We start from the raw sequence: 16797 nt of genomic DNA, 5'->3' as shown, positions 1-16797 counted from the left end.
CCGGTTGGCGTTACCTCCCCCCTAACCGCCATCCCTTTAACCTCCGAGCATTTTGCGGGTCTGCACGCAACTCAGGAGCAGCCAGAAGAGCTGGACGGACGGAAGTCTCGACGTTGGCATGATCAGCGGTGTTTGGGGATGAGGGATGAGGGATGAGGGTGAAGGGGTAGGGGAGGAAGCAGACGTGGCGTGACCGAGGCGTCGGGGAAGGGCCTTGATTTGCCCGTGAATAATTCAGGAAACCGAAATCGGTTCGCTTTATTCGCTTATATGGATAAAAATTCCATAGAAACCCGCGACTCGATTTCACCGCATGATTTTCAAATTCGTATATCGTATCTGTATTTTATGTATATCAACCCCCAGCCCTCGAATCTGTGTCCATAGAAGGGCAGATAAAAGTCAAATTTCGATGGATCATCGTTTGGCGGGGTGGTGGTTGTCCGTTTCTTCGTTCCTCTTCTCACTTCTTTTTGGCAAATTTAAACAGAGCACGAGGAATAAAGGGAGGGATAAAAAGATGAGGAGAATAAAAAAACAACAGGCTATAAAACGCTGGTAATAAGGTCGGGGTGGAAAATCTTATGCAAATGACGACATGGCGAGGTAATTGTGAACGGTTGCTACATGAGAAACCTCAGGGAGTTAAGGGAGGGAGACCGTGGTTTTTCATCCTGAGCTCGAGGATGTGCTTAAACCTGCAATTAAGTATTTTTTACTCTTTCGTTTTCAGCCCCGGCATGTGAACTACAGGACGGAACGGACGGTCGGAAAAAGACTAGAAGTTAAAAAATTAACAGCGGGGTGAAACGCGGGTCTGCACGTTGTATACAATATGTGTACATATATTAGGGTGGTTCATTTTTGAACTTTTATTTTTTAAACTGCCACTCCAACAATTTCTGACAAATGCTGAAAAAAAAAAAAACGTAATTATCGTAGAACCTGGAGGAAGTTGGAAAATATTTAGAGATCGCTACCGATTGTTGTAATATTTTTTTTATTTATTTTTACGTGCAAACCTTACGACCTTATATGTTAGTGTGTTTTTTTTTTATCGTGATACAATTAATCATCGTTCGTAAAAATCATTACTGAAAACGAAACAGGGACATCAAGGTGATGCGATAATCCTATTTCGGTGAGAAAAACTGTTATCCAAATTTCTCCGAGACGATTAATCTTTCGGATAAAAGAGGAGAACAGCCAACTGCGGAATTGTTAGGCGCAGTTTGCTGTTGATTCGTGAACGATTAATTGAACCACGATACAAAAAAGATAAACTAATATACATGTAAGTCCGTAAGGTGTACGTGTAAAAATAAATAAAAAATATTTCAATAATCGGTAGCGATCTCTAAATATTTTCCCACCTCCTCCAGGCCTTGCGATAATTTTCTGTTCAACATTTATCCTAGATCTTTGGATTAGTACCTCTTTGAAAAAATTTAAAAAATGAATCACCCTAGTATATATGTATACATATACAATTACTATATAGTAATTATTTTAATGACGATATTCCACTCTCTTGGTATGGATTAGTAATACACTGTAAAACGAGAATAAGAGTGAAGAGAAGGAAACAGCTTGCGTGTCGGCAGCTTTAAAGAGTAAATAAAGAGTCTCACCCTTTCATCCCGCGAAAACCGTTGTACTAAAACCAAAATCCGGACCACGCTGATTTTATCCTTTACCGCGCACCTCCACTTCGCTCTCTGCTAAGTCCTTTTCGCGCTAAATTATACATCCGGTTATTTTTCACACGGTGACATAAGCGAAAAGATGTTTTCCAAATGTGAAAAAAAAATAATAATACCCACCTGAAGCAGTGCGGGAAAAAATAACCGAAGCGTTCTTGTTAACAATTATCCTTAGCAAAATTTTTATTTCTACCTTATAATTTTGCCTTTTTTATTCATCTTTTTTTTTCAACAAAAAAGCGCCCTCAATTTTAAACTGATCAACTCCAAACTTTAACTGGAGCTTTATTTATAAATACATTTTCTAGTGAAGTACGTGGGATTTTTTCGAATGATTGAAGTTTTACGATCTTATGACCGGATTCTGCTATTAAAAAAAAACCTTTTTCCTTCGAATTGACACCATTTTTGTAAAAATTACTATATCTGAAAAATCCTACGCACTTCGCTAGATTTTGGCATCGTCTTACAAAAGCTTTTCCGTATTTTGTTCTAGATTGAAAACTGCGACCTGCAAGTGATTGCCCGTGGATATTATTTAAAAAAAAGATGTTTCCTTTCATTAGCCACTGCATTGCCGTTTTCTTTTAAAACAATTAAAAACAAAAGAAAAATAAAGGTTCTTGTACTTCAAGACTTATATTAACCCATTCGCTCTTTCGTGCACTATAATATGCAATATTCATTTCCGTTTCTCACAACTTTCTCGAGATACACTGCATATCAAATAATAGTCAAATATGCAAAATAGGGGTTAAATTTTCTGACTAATCGATTGCCGCTATTTATTTTGTAGAATTATTCTCCCACCTTGCGTTGAAAAAAAAAAAGCTGAAGTTCCGAAACATGTCCAAAAAGTCTTTCTTCGCTTAAACAAAGGCATTTAGAGTTAATATTTTCATTTTAAAGTGAACGGGTTAACATGTATGAAAAACAGAATTAAAAAATACAAGTTCATCTTTCTTAAATAAATTGTAGAAAATGAGTCTCGATCTCGTATACACAAAGTAATATCACCCCTTAAAATCAGGGTAAAATTTTCAAGCTGCTCGTTTGTTGATAGACGGAAAGGTTTTCGATAGTCGACTAGCTTCACGTTTAAATGTTTAAATGTTTACATGAGGGAATTTCCTGTACAGCAGCGACGTTGAGCCGCCGGTGTAAGGAGCTGCACGGATATCGACCCCACTTATTGCCAACCAGCCGCCCCCTTTCATCCCTTTAATTTTCGCCCGGCCTACTGCAGACAACTCGCGATCCGCCAATTTCAATGATCGCAGGCATTGAAGCGCGCCGGGGTAGAAATTTTTTCGGAATTTCACACGCTCGAAAATCTCCGTGAGAGAAATTTCTCTCGTATAAAAATCCACCGGTATAATCATTGCCTGCCGATGTTCCCGCGAATTAAACGCCTGCTTTTAGCGAAATTGGGTTCGGACACTTCAGAGGCGATGTTGCGCTGCTTCGGTCCGCCCAATCGCTGATGCTGGCTAATTTATTCATGGTCAATGCTGCCTGCAACCCCGCGAACCAACGGGTGCTGAGGGGTGGTCAACCTTCGTCGCTTTATTGTCGAGTCAACTTCGGGTGGCTGATTATTGGCAGGGAAAGCTTAGCGAGCAGCCAATTTTTATGCCCCTAAAAAATGCTTGTACAGTTCTCGGTTTGTTTTTAGATTTTCCTTCATTTTTTTTTTTTCGAAATTTGTTCAAGCAAAGCTTCGCTATTTCGATATTACGAAGTGATATTTTACCCAAGAATATTTCGAGTGCACTCTAATTTTCTGAAATAAATATCTTTACTTTCTCGACAGGAGTGAGATTTTACTTGGGAACATTTAGAGAACCCTTCAATTATCTAAATATTTCTTCCGGATATTCTGACGTGAAATCGGTTTTTAATCGGTAAACTTTATAGGTTAAAATTTAAAACTTACTGGAAACGAAGTTTTTCAATATGTTACTGGATAAAACATTTGGTACGATTTTGATGGAGATTTGTAGGATTCTGTGCTGATCAGTTATCTTTACAGAAACTAGAATGATTGTTGATCGAAGTCAAAACTATCAAACTGTCGGTTACAAATCAGAGACATGGTGAAATTCGATAAATTCAGTGTATCTTGTAATTTTATCTTATCTTAACAGATCTTCGATTCACGACTCATGTAGGCACGATTTAGTTTGAACATAAATAATTTCACTTCCTGCGGAAATTGCAGAAAAGGGTTTAAAAAAAAAAAAAAAAAAACATCGCTCAGTGTAAAATGAAATTGCACATTTAAACCATTATCAGTCACTTTCCAAAATTGAGAGCTTAAAATAGAGATAAATATAGAATCATACATATTTCAATGCATGTCAGCTATCCGAGGTTAATTTTAAATCAATCACTAAGGGTTTTCTTTTTCTTCGTTCTTAGTTCTCTGAAAAGCTGTCACCAGAATCCCTGTCGAGACGAGTATCATGAGAAAAACCGTTCATAAGTGATGAGAAAATCGCGGCGTAACATCGAGCTTTCAAGCCAAAAATGAGCTTGCGATTTCTGTCCTGTTCACCTCGAGTTTCGTAGAGGTCGAATTTGACTCTTCGCAGCTTTTCCGAGGGCTGGACCCAGAGGCTGGGACCATGCGTGCGCTCACGAAGCGCATCTGCGCAGGCGGTGCCGCGTCGGCCGGGCAGGTGAGGATTGCGAGCGCGGTTTAAAATCGATGGTACTCTAAGGTTGGCGCTCAGTCGGCGAGAGAGCTTCGCGCGCGTCGCTCGCCTTCGTTCCGGTGTGATAGCCGGTACCGAAATCGCGCCGTTTCGCATCCGGCGCTGCGAAAACAACCGAGAATAACAAGTCGCTAAGCGTTCCAAATGGCAACAAAGACTCTGGAGAAATACCGGGTGCGAAAAATGTCCGGAAATCGCGAGATCACAGGGGACTAATGCCGGAAGTGATACGGCGGCAACGATTATACCGGGTTTTATTGGCATGGGAAAAAGCCCCTCGAGCCTCGGTGAAGCTTTCGGATTTCACTCTCTGCGGAGCTTGCGGGATTCTTTGTCGGACACTGAACGTTTCGCTTCGACGTGTCGTTGTAAGAGTTCTTGTTATGTGAATTATTGTGCCCCGGCGGGAGCTTTCAAGAGCTTTCAGACGATATTCTGACTACGGGAAAGCTCACGACGGAGACGACTGGAAGACGGCCACAAATTTGGTGAGTACGTGTAATACTGCGAGGACATTTTGTCGTCCGACAAAAAATCGTGCCCCGTTGCCGTAAGCTCGATGATCGAAGTTAAGGGTTGATTGTCGAATCTCTTGGAACTGAAGCTTCCACATTTCAATTTCTGGAAAATTTGCAGGATTGTTTATCGAACACTAACCGTTTCGCCTCATCCTGTCGTGGTAAGAGTTCTTAATATATGAATTTCCGTGGGCTTATGAGAGCTTTCGAGAGCTTGCAGACGATACTTTGACTCCTGAAAAGCTCAATACGAAAACGACTCGAAATCAGTCTCAGGTTCAGTGAGAACGTTTGATAATGCAAAGGAAGTTTTTTTCCCCAATAAAAAACTGCGCCCCGACGCCGCAAGCTCGGTGATCAAAGTCAAGGGTTGATTGTCGAATCGCTTGAATCCGTGAATTCGTTTCGTTCTATACCTACATGCGCGACGAATCGAGGGTGGAATCGACAAATTATCGAAGGGTGTGAGCTGCGTGTGTGATAAATGGGGGGCGGAAATGTGGGCGATGCGTGTTTCGCCTGGGCAATGTTATCGGTTACACGCCTCGACGATATGAGCTTTCGCGACAACGACGACGACGACGACGACGACTTCCAAACTCTCCACAGGTAGTTCTTTGCCGGGGGTTTTATATTCGCGTTTCAAAAGTGCGACCCACGCAGTCTGAGACCCCTCGCAAATCGCGTTACACAAAGGGATGGATACACGAAGCTTTATCTCGTCGCGAAATAAACCCGCTGCCTGTACGAGCACCCAGAAACTTTAATACGAAGGTTTCAATTCGCGTGCGTTCGTAAACGTCGTGCACTCTTGGAGTGGCAAATGTTCCCGGAGCTTTTTTTTTTTTTTTTCAACACGGAAAACTTTGCATCGGCAATGGTAACCAATTCAACCCTCGGAGCTTTTTATTCATGGGGAAGTTTGTTATTCGCTATGTACGACGAAATTTAGTCTCGGATAACCTACAATTGCAGGATTACCATTTCACTTCGTGAAAAAAAATCTCCCCACCCCCCCTCTCCTGCCTCGAGCTTTTGTCGTCGGGATAAACACGAAATAACCGCGGGGAGTCTGCAAGCTCCAAGCCCCGTGTACCTGTTTCTTTCGTTGTTTATTTATTTTGGCAATATCACGGATAAAACTTTGAACAATCCTGCCGCAGCGGATCCTTGAAAATTTCCACGGTGGAAAATTAAAGAGGAAAGAAAAACATCGTTGTTTTGTATGCGAAGTCACTGTCCATGATTTAACGTACATAGGTGTGTAATACAGTGGTTTTTTTTTTAACTCTTATTTTTCTCTAATGTACCCTTCGAAAAGTTAGTTCTTAGCCTCAAACGAAGCCACGCGAAAGCGAAACTCGTTAGCAAAATTCTATAAGGTGCCTCCTCTGGTTTTAATGTTTCAAACACTCTAACCGAAATATCTCGAAAACTATACAAGTGGGGAAGTTCTTGGTTTTATTTTGTAGATAATCAAATTTTCTATAAAAAAAAAAAAGGGTTGAGACTACTTTACACTTAAATGCTCACCTCGTATTCTATACGAACGTTTAAAGTTGAGTGCATGGAATAAACGAATGAAGATGCTTATTACCTTGTGAATTTTTGTCTCACTCGTCTTCTAAGCTGATACAAATAATGTCAGATAGTAATCACGATCTGTTTTAAAGAAGATTTGATTATATACAAAACGAAACCAAAAACAACTTTCCAACTTGTATAGTTTCCGAGATATGTCGGTTAGAGTGTTTGAAAAATTCAATGCGTATAAGTCACCTTTTACAATTTTGCTACCGTGTTCCGGTTTCACGAAGCTTCGTTTCAGGTTAAAAACTAACTTTTCGAAGGGTGTATAATAAAAGGAAAAAAGTTGAACAAAAACCACCCTAGTATGTATACACGTATGCATCTGTTCTCAAGAATGCTCTCACTGCAACCGTGTTTTTTCCACGCTATAAGATATACACGTCGGGTGAAAAGACTTGTTGAAACTTCTCGCCGTTTAAAGGGCCCGGTCAGGTCGTAATTTTAACCAAAATCCCGCCGACATCAAGTTGCCGATCTAAACGTTAAACGGCCCGAAAAATTCGTGTCTAGTTACTTAAAAAGTGAAAACGAAGTCATCGAACATTGTTATTTAGCCTCGACTAATTTCCTCTGTTACTCATATTCTCAAAAATTCTATAAATCGATGCATCGAACGAATCTGAAGAACGAAACAATACCTGTAACCGCAATATTTTAGAAAATAATCAACCAACCCCCCTAAAATGAAAAATCAGAGTTAAAATTGAAAAAGACCGGTGTTTATATGGGCCGTGCCAATATTCACTTGCATGAGGTGAAATAGGAATGCCCCGTATTCCGAGGTTGGTTTGCAATTACCGCGGTAGAGCGAAATTAAACATCCAGCTAACGACGGCCGGTGTGTATTAGTTGCCTGCCCATGGAAGTTCGCGGTAAATTTTTTTCACCCTTCCCCCCCCCCCCCCAATTTCTCTATTTTTTATTTTTTCCTGAAAATAGGAAGCAGAAAAAACCGCGCAGCATGCAAAAGTGATGAAAGCGTGAGATTCTTTTTTCCTTAATTTCGCTCACGGTGAGTACGAGTATCTTATATTAAGGGCAGTGGCAGCAGCAGCTGCATATATATGCGAGACTCGTTGCTACCCTGAACTGGTTAATGGAATCCCTTCTCGGGACGCGACTGTCGCCTTGCAGCCATGATGCATTTTCCGGTGCAGAGACTGCATCGTGTAAGAGGGACATATGCCATGACGTTTCCGCAAATCGCATCGACGGCTTTACGTGCAGGGGTGAAAGGGCTGAGTCATCGGGCAGGTATTAGCTCCGAGTTGTGTAGCAAATAAATCGATAGGCGTTTGGAGAAGGACGTGGTGGTGGTGGTGGTGGAGGAGGAGGAGGAGGAGGAGGAGGAAAGAGAAGATAGCCAGGCGGGCGGTAAATTTCATTTAGAAAGTTCGTCCGGTCCTCGGATGACCCATGGGAGTGCTAGGAAATTGCGAATCTAAGCTGAGCAGCAGCTTCGGATTGGCTCAGTGTCGACAAATTAACGCCCAATCAAGCCTCGGTAAATTTAGATTCCCGTTTTATCGCCGACTGGCCTCGAGAATCGCGTGCTGCGCTCGCCTCGGAAACCGGCGAACGACGACGTTGACAAAAATTACCCAACCCGTGCCGTGCGAGGCCTTCTTCTTGCCGTCTAAACGGCGATTAAATCAAGAGGAGGGTGGATAAAGAAAGCCGGATGTCACCGCGGCTCTGGATAATAATTACCGCACCTACATCAACCGCGTTGAAAAGATAAAGGACATAAAGGGAAACAGTCCTATCGGGTTAACCCGTACCGGAATAATCTCGTTTCACTTCCAAAAACCATTTTGGAAAGCTCGAAATTTCTCCCCGCTACCGAGAGCACGGTTTTTTTACCCAGAAGGATCTAAAATGGACGAATTTCGTTTCCTGGAACGTGTCAACGTTGTCAAAGAGTAACTCGAAACCGTGCTTTTTCACCGTGCTTATTCTAAACACACGATTACTGAACGCGGCTTAAGCGTCGGTAAAGAAAGCCGCCTTCTTTATCGCCCTTTCTCATATCCACCAATCACCATTACACACTTACGGACGATGAAATAATCGTTTCTTCTCGCCTGTCAGACACGTCAGACTTATAGACGAACTCGAGAAGCACGACGTGTGGTATAGAATCGCGCAAACGAGGAGGTGTAAGCGGCGTCAGGAACGCCTTTGTTGCTCGAGCCAAACTGGCTATTAGTGGAAATAGTCGAATCGATCGCGGCTCATCCACACGTATATCCTGCACCAACTCCGGAGGTTCGATAAAAAAAAAAAAAAAACTCGCTCGATTTACCACCACGATGTCTGTACCTGTGATATATATATAATACAGACGTGTAAAATATAGAAGAATATATTTCATCGGTTCTTTTTCTCGTCTCGACTCAATTTCGTAACTGAAGCATGCAGATGGCGGTGAAGAAGCAGCCCCTTCATCGCGGAGTTGAAAACAAACCGTAAGGAGTATTTTTTGGCCGTACTTTTCATCGCTTTGATCAAAATTTTGTCGTGTTTGTTTTATTTTTTTTTTATTTTTATTCTGTAAAATGATTTCTTCGTGTTTCATAAAACTTTTCGCAGCAATTTTCTTAGAATAAACCGTATCGGAATGCTTACTTCGATCGATGTAGTTTTGCATAGACGATTGTCGAATAGTGTCTGAACTTATTTTTTTTTTTTTGTTTTTTAAAAACAAAAAGCAACTCGAACAAGTTGATGAATTTTCCAATTTGACTCATTTACACAACCAAATAGTAAGGAATGAAAACGAAAACGTTATTTCGTTGAGTCGAAACAGGGAAAAGCCATGAGATTTTTGTATGTCAAATTAAGTGGCCACGGGTCCCGATTAAATTTTCAATAAAACCAAAAGTTTAAAAAAATCGTAGTTTAATAAAACTACAAAATTCATCGTATCCGAGCTTTGAAAATGGTTGTGTGTAAGTGTCTGTATGCGTAGGGGAACAGAGGAATACCGAAAGAGAAGCGAAACAGAAAAAGTTAAACGGAAGTGGTGCAGAGTAAATAGGGATGTATTAGCGAGCTTGGTGTACGAGGGGTACGTACGGGGTGGGTACTCTGGGCCGTTAGAGGGCTTAACGGAGGTGCAGGGAAGTCGAGAGGACGGGTGAGGGAGAAAGAGAGAATGAGAGAGAGGGTGGGACTTAGGGGAGGTAAAAATGAGAAGGGAGGGAGTCGTGACAGTGACGGATGAAAGCGGAGAAAGGCATTCCACCCCCTGCCTCACCCTGTTATGGTGGTACATAATTTACAACGCTCGACGATGCAGACCGCTCGCTAAACTCCAACGTTCTCCACTTCTCTTCCTTCTCCCTTCTTATTCTCAGATCGCGGGCCGCTTATATATTCCATCACGTTCTCTCGTCCCGAGAAAGGCGAGATAAAAATACCTAACAATCTTCACGTACCGATATATTTTTCCCCAAAATTGGGATACGGATCAACAACGCCTCACACGTCAGCGATAACCCGTCCGCTTTTACAATTTTCGTGTAAGACGTTGGTTGCAAATTTTACTTGATATTGTTAGGACGATTTTTGAAAAGCTTCTTAAGCACCGTGGAATACAAGCGAAAACATCTCGTGATCATTGGAATTATTAAATTTCACCATCGTGATGCAATGTTGTGCTAGATTATATCGCGCAAACGAGTAATTCGGATTCATTGTCGGTTCACAATTAATTAAGGAAACGGAGATCTGACCTGATTTATAAGTCCCGACGATATTTCGCAGACAAACTTGACAACGAACAAGAGTGCTTTTTGCGCATCGTTCCACGGCTCTTAATATATACTCGAGATGAGATTCGAGTTTTTACCGTCAACTCGGAGAGACGGTTCCTTTTAATTAGACGGAATAAGAGCAGGCTCGTGGTCTCGTTCGAAAAGCCATCATCTCGCGGAACGTGCAAAGAGACGAACTCCTCGCTAGTTTCCTTGACCCGGTTTCCGCATCCTGGCAGGAGCTGGACTCGATTATATTGTTATAGGTATCCGGTGATTTCAACGCCAGGAAGCCTGATCCTGCGTAGATAAATATATACATATAACATATGCTCTGACCGATTTATGAATAAAGTCTGCGACCTTGAATCGTCGCCCCGCACATGCAGACGGCGTCCATCATACCTCGAATCTTATCGCATCGCGAAAAGCGGTTTTCTCCCGCAAGGTGGAAAGGAAATGAAAAAGAAGAGTAGGTAGGTGGTTGAAGATTGCGCGGCTGACTCGTGCATGTGTCAAACCCCGTATCTCGCATCTCGAGCTTTTGGTCTGCAGGGCAGAAGAAGAAGAAGAAGAAGCATCCCGTTTATACCAAGGCTGCAACACACTTTGCGCAAACGGGAAGCCGTTATCGCGACGGAAGTGAGCGAGCGCAACCCCGTGGAAAGCGAGAAAGAGCAAGCCATCAGCCGAGAAGGGTTCTGTCCTATGTACCTGCGATAAGTCGAAACTGCGAGGGTAGCCGCGATAATGTGCGGAGGGAGTTCTGCTCTGCAACGGTTTGCAGAACAACTCGATCCTCCTCCGCGTCGTCGTCCTTATTGTGCAATTTCGAAAAGAGAAGAAATCCGCGAGCAAAAATCCCGAGGCGCTCCTCTCGGAATCAGTTGTTTGATCGTCGCTAAACCGTGCAGCATGTAGACGTTCGACCTCCGAATGACCTCTGGTCCATTCCAACGGATGACCAGAGGCCAAAACGCGTTGAATACAGCAGCAAGGAGAATTCTGGATACAGATTCCTGCACCGACATTTTACCGACACTTCCAGAACGTTTGAGAAATGAGCCAGAGTGAGGATATCCCCCAACCGTTGAAAATTGTAGAAATGTTTGTAAAATGTCGGTAAAGTGTCGGTAAGGTGTCGGTAAGTGTCGGTATAAGGTCGGTGCAGGAATCTGTATCCAGAACTCTCATTGCTAGTCTACTGCGGCGTCATAACGAGAGAAGAGTTAATGGGAAGGAGCATATTGTGCCCTCGGAGAAACTGTTGTCTTTACTCTCACTAGACTTATGGACACCTCGTATAATATACGCTTCGGGCAAAACGTGCGCACGTGTCTCGGATGCGAAGAGAACCTGCGAATCTGGATTCCGTGCATTTGTTTTCTTTTTTTTTTTTTTTCTTTTACCGGGTGGTTTTCCCACCGCAGCGTAAATTAGGATGAGAGGAGAGTAGAGGCTTCTATTTATCCTGCATTGATCGGCAGCTGCAACGACGACGCCTGATTTACACCGTGTTTTGGAATCCGCACATGGACGAATTAACACGAATTGCCGCAGAGGTACTTCGTGCTACTCGTGCATAATTAGCAAAGTTTGGAACTGAAACCGCCATGACTAAACTGCAGCTCCCTTCACTCCGGTACATTATAGGTATATCATGAAGGTAGTCGCGGAATCTGCCCTCCGGGATGAAACTGAGCTTATCTCTGTGATTTGACACACCTGTTCTTTTTTACAGGTTCACATGAGACCGAGTCATAGGAGACAATTCGTCGGGCAGGATGAAGGCCACGCTTATTTTTCAGCTGATATGGATTGGCGAACATGTCGCGTCGTTCACAATGGGTAAGTAGAGAAACTAAAATTGTGTTTAGATGTATCATGAACACATGATTGCGATCCATGTTTCGATTGATCTATGTATGGATCTGACGATCGAATCTCTGATATGTCATACCTGACTCTTTTCAGCCTTTTACGTTCTTCTTCTTCTTCTTCTTTTTCTCCGTGTTTTATATCCGAGCTCGATATATCAGGGACCATATAGTAAAACGATGAACAGCAGTTGGTTTTTTTTATGCTGGTAATACACGCACAAGAAGAAAAACGATATAAACTGCGGGTGGACGCGAAAGAGGGATTCATCCCCCTCGTACAGTCTAGGCGATACCGAGAAGGATGTCGCGCGTGTTTATCCAGCTCCTTTTGACAACCGGTTCATCTTTTTCTCGTCTCCTTAATATCTCCTCTACTCGCTTTTTTCTGTTCTTTGTTTTTGTTTCCTGTCACATCTCAGTCCAATGGTACAACAAATATCGCTCACGTGTGTTGGTTCACTTTGCCGAGTTTCAGCCAAGATTCGCTCTCTGGTGTAAACCGCGCATTGAAGTGTAGGCATAAGTTCCTTGCAGAATTAAGCTAGAGGAAAATGATCGAAATTCACTTAGCAGCTGTCATGTTATACTATTTGTGGACGAGCGTTGGTTTTCACCGGACGCTTTGCTCCACTGAATTGCTGTTGGCGTTACCGTTGCAATCGTAATTGAACGGCTTACCTAAATGACGAAAGTAGAATCCCATTAATAATGGACGGCTGAGCCCGACGCCAAACCGAACGAACCGTTTCCCCGAATCGATGCCGAGATTTCCACCGACGTATCTCTCTCTCTCTCTCTCTCTCTCTCTCTCTCTCTCTCTCTCTCTCTCTCTGTGGATGTGAATCATTCCTGCAAGCCCTCGCACCACGTGCTAAAGCTCAATAAACCGTTAATAGGTTACGCATCTCGTCCCCCAACATCCAACGGGTATCCCAAGCACAAAATATAGGTCAACGATCTGCCAAATATTGATGAAGGAGTGAAAAAGCATTCTCGGTTTGAAAAAATATTAACTTCTCTTTTCAACAATGATTTGAATTTAAAACAATTAATATATGTACAGTATGGTAGTTCTGGAACCTTTGGACACATCCTAATTGCCACGTTAACTGAAACGACTTTTGAGTATCGTTCCTGTAGCAACCTTTGATAACGATGATAATAGTGTTTTGTTTAAATACTCTGAAACCCTCTCTCACCCAACTTGGAAAATTGTTGAACCGGGCAAGCATGTATTCATAAAAAAGGGGGATCGAATCAGTCCTGCAACGACGCAAAAGAGCGTCATCAACGCCTGTGTGAAGAGGTGAAGGAACAGGAGCGTCGTTACCTGCAACTCTTCGAAGGGCTAAACGGAAGAGCTTGCGGCAGTCGTTGGAGGTAGAATACGGGGGATGGCGAAGGTTCCCTCGTTACGGTAAATGGCAGATCCTCTCGGTGAGTAAACAGTTGTACACAAAGGAATACGGAGAAGGGCATGGCAGGCAGCGAGACTCGAGACGCTCCGAGTGTCCTCCGACCCGTCAGCGACCTCTGCGACCTCCGGGACGTCGCGACGTCGCATCCCGTCATGCAGCTCATCCTAGATATAATCAGCTATAGAGAGCTGGCCCCCTTTCATTTTCCGGCTAGGTGGAAGGATCTTCCAGTCATCGGCTTGTATCGATCAAACTCGTGTTTCTCCGCTTTCATTCTCTCGCGATGATTCGCTTGAATTCACTTCGCCAAAATTAAAGTCCACCCTACATAGCAGAGGAGTCCAATTGTCAACGGTTGGTTTAGTGCTTCGTGGACTTTTCTAAGACGTTACGTTTTCATTCGTCATGTACCGGAACGATATCTTGAAACTTGAAAATCAACCGCGCACGCGCCAAATAATTCAATCTCATTGGTCGGCGAAATCTTCCCGCAGCGATATTCTTGTCTGCGATGCAGGTGAACCAACCTACGCAAAATTTGTACATTTGAATTCTCAAAGAGCGTAAGCAATAAATTCCGACCGTTCTTTGAAGAATCAACTTTCCGACCCAATAACAAATCCTTCCCAAACCTTTCCGAGTCACTGCCTCAATTATTTGAGATTGTAACCTCGGAAATTCGTATCAACTACATCGCCGCCAGAATCAGTTTGACAGCCGAAAACTCGGGATGGCAAGCCTGCACAAAGAGACGATAAAATTCGCGCATGCGCAGTTGATTCTCGAGTTTCAAGAGATTGTCCCGGTATTTAAACTCCACGATAAGTGCGTGGCTGCTCTTTTAATTCTTCATTCACACATCCGTCCAAGTATATCATAAAGACGTACGCGATATCGTTTAAGCAAAAAAAAATAATCAAAGATAAATTAAAACGTACTAACAAAACGGACGAATCGTGATGTGAAACAATTTCGACAAGACCGAAGAACGTTCTTTACAACGTGCCAAGTTTATACACGCAACGTATTATAATAACTCCTAATAACACCTCTTGAATTTTCTCGGTAAATAACAACCAACCCTTCATATTTCTAAGTTTTTTCGCCCGATGCTCCTTCCCCAAAACGCAGTCTAGACTTTAGACTCTAGAGTCTAGACCTGCGAGCGTGAGATTATACCTTTGGGGTAAACACCTGTTTCCACGCCGCATGCCGGGTACATTTGTTAAATTATTTGAATTACATGCCCCGAAACGATCGAAGCAACGCATCCGTGTATTGTCAGAGAACAATATTAGGACTCCAGGCTTCTGGCTTACGATTAGCCTCTTGCTAGGCGTTTGCTTCGGTTCGCTGATACGAAATGCGATCATGCTGAAATGGATTTTGCAATTTAGGTACCAGACTGCAGTGCTACACATAGATACGACTCTGTGTGTATGATGGCTGAATAGATGCAGACAATTTAATTAAACAGGCTGTATTCGGCTGATTAAACTGCAGATCGTCGAACAAGTTAAATAAATTGCTTATTTCCTCATCATTTTAAGGATTAATTAACAATTTTTTACTAACCTTACCTCTCACGATAAACCAAAATGCGTGAAATGACTAGGAACTTATCAATCCCAGTCTTAATATCGTTTCTATCGAATATGTTTCATTTATCTTTCTTTTTTTTTTTTGTTTTGTTAATTCTTTGTTGAACCTGTAGCCTGAAAGTCACGAACGTATGTTGGAATTAAATTTAATAATCAAGCATCAACCCGTTGCATGTGAGAATTATAAATGATATAAATATATCAAACATCGCGCTAATCCAAAAATTCACGATTCGTCGTATCTCTACGCGGGTAAAGAATTGTAATCGTGCAGTATTTTGACTTACCGACTGAGACTCGGATATCTGACCACCATAATCAAGCACGCGTTAACACGCGAGGTGCGTTTTTTTTTTTTTTTTTATCAACAATATTATCTTATCGTGCGTACCTACGATTTGATAAATATATACATGTATAAATGTGCGTACGCACGGTCATAATTCCCAAAATACAACGTAAAATGTACCCGACAAAAATATGTATAATCTATCGCATTCCTTACTCCGCATTGATCTGATAATTTGACGAATTTTCATCGTAGACTCGACTTGATCTACGAATCGCTTGACAAGATTCGAGCATGATCAAGATCCGCGATAATTGTTTATACATGACGTATATACGAACAGGGAATACCGTTGAATATTGTCGTATATATATGATTTTTCGCAAACTGAATTTTCCACAAAATTCCTTTGGAAGAGACTTTCCATAATCTCAGGAATCATACCCAATTTTTTTTTTTTTTTTTTCTCTTTCCCTTTCACTTTGTTCCTTTTACCAACGAATGTATTCGGCTTTTCCTGTGGATATTAAATTTACCTCTACAAACAGGTATTATTCCACATATATATGCATATATTATATAATATCATACTTATACGTATCTACCGAGGTGCCCCGTTCATTCGTAAAAGCGAAAAGTTTCGTTTGACAAAATCCCCATGACGTGTAAAATTGTAGACACGAAAAAAACCTACAACGAGTTTAAACGCACACCGACTGACAAACTTTTCGCTTTCGGACGGTATGAATAATTGATGATACCCGTGTGTGTTGGCCAACCAAGTTCGATAAATATTTGTCATAATAAGCAGCTTGTCTTGCAACGTTCCAATACAAAGTTGCTTCATAGCTTGCGTTAAAAAAACTTTGTACGTACCTGTAATATCAATTTCGCTGAGTATTTTTCTACATCAATGTCAATATTAAATACATAATTGCTGTGAATATTACTCGCTGTGGTTCGTATTTCTTTTTTTACTTTTATTTTTTTTTTTTATTTTTTTTTTTTATTATTCGAAATAAAAATATACAGTGTATACGAGCCACAGCTGCTCGATTTACAACCGACACAAAGACTTCCTCCGAGCTTTGTGCCTACTTTACTTCATATTTCCCGCGCTCTCCGACTCCGAACGTCAATTTATCACAGGCTCGTTACAGTCCTCGATTCGCTTTTACCTTACATGTAAACCGAACGATAACTGGATAAACGAATGATAAAAAATGCAGTATAGAAACTCAGCCAGGGACGAAACTCGATGCGTACGTGTCTGATCGGTGGGCACGAATTCGAACGTGCTGCACGGTATTTCCGCTAACGAGA

At 42.0% G+C, this 16797-nt stretch overlaps 1 protein-coding gene across 2 annotated transcripts in view; it reads left to right on the top strand.

Annotated features, from left to right (window-relative positions):
• Nucleotides 1–4451: 4451 nt before the first annotated feature.
• The window catches only part of LOC124297921 (discoidin domain-containing receptor 2-like), a 37124-nt gene continuing 24778 nt past the window's right edge, over nucleotides 4452–16797 (top strand). For both annotated transcript variants that reach the window (XM_046749330.1, XM_046749329.1), the window contains exons 1-2: nucleotides 4452–4908; nucleotides 12028–12134. In XM_046749330.1, the coding sequence (XP_046605286.1) occupies nucleotides 12034–12134 (101 nt within the window). In that variant the 5' untranslated portion in view covers nucleotides 4452–4908; nucleotides 12028–12033. The remainder of the gene's footprint in view (nucleotides 4909–12027; nucleotides 12135–16797) is intronic.

Source organism: Neodiprion virginianus, chromosome 2, assembly GCF_021901495.1.
Source record: "Neodiprion virginianus isolate iyNeoVirg1 chromosome 2, iyNeoVirg1.1, whole genome shotgun sequence".
NCBI lineage: Eukaryota > Metazoa > Arthropoda > Insecta > Hymenoptera > Diprionidae > Neodiprion > Neodiprion virginianus.
The sequence above is the reverse complement of the archived record's forward strand: the minus strand, read 5'-3'. Positions and strand labels throughout refer to the sequence as shown.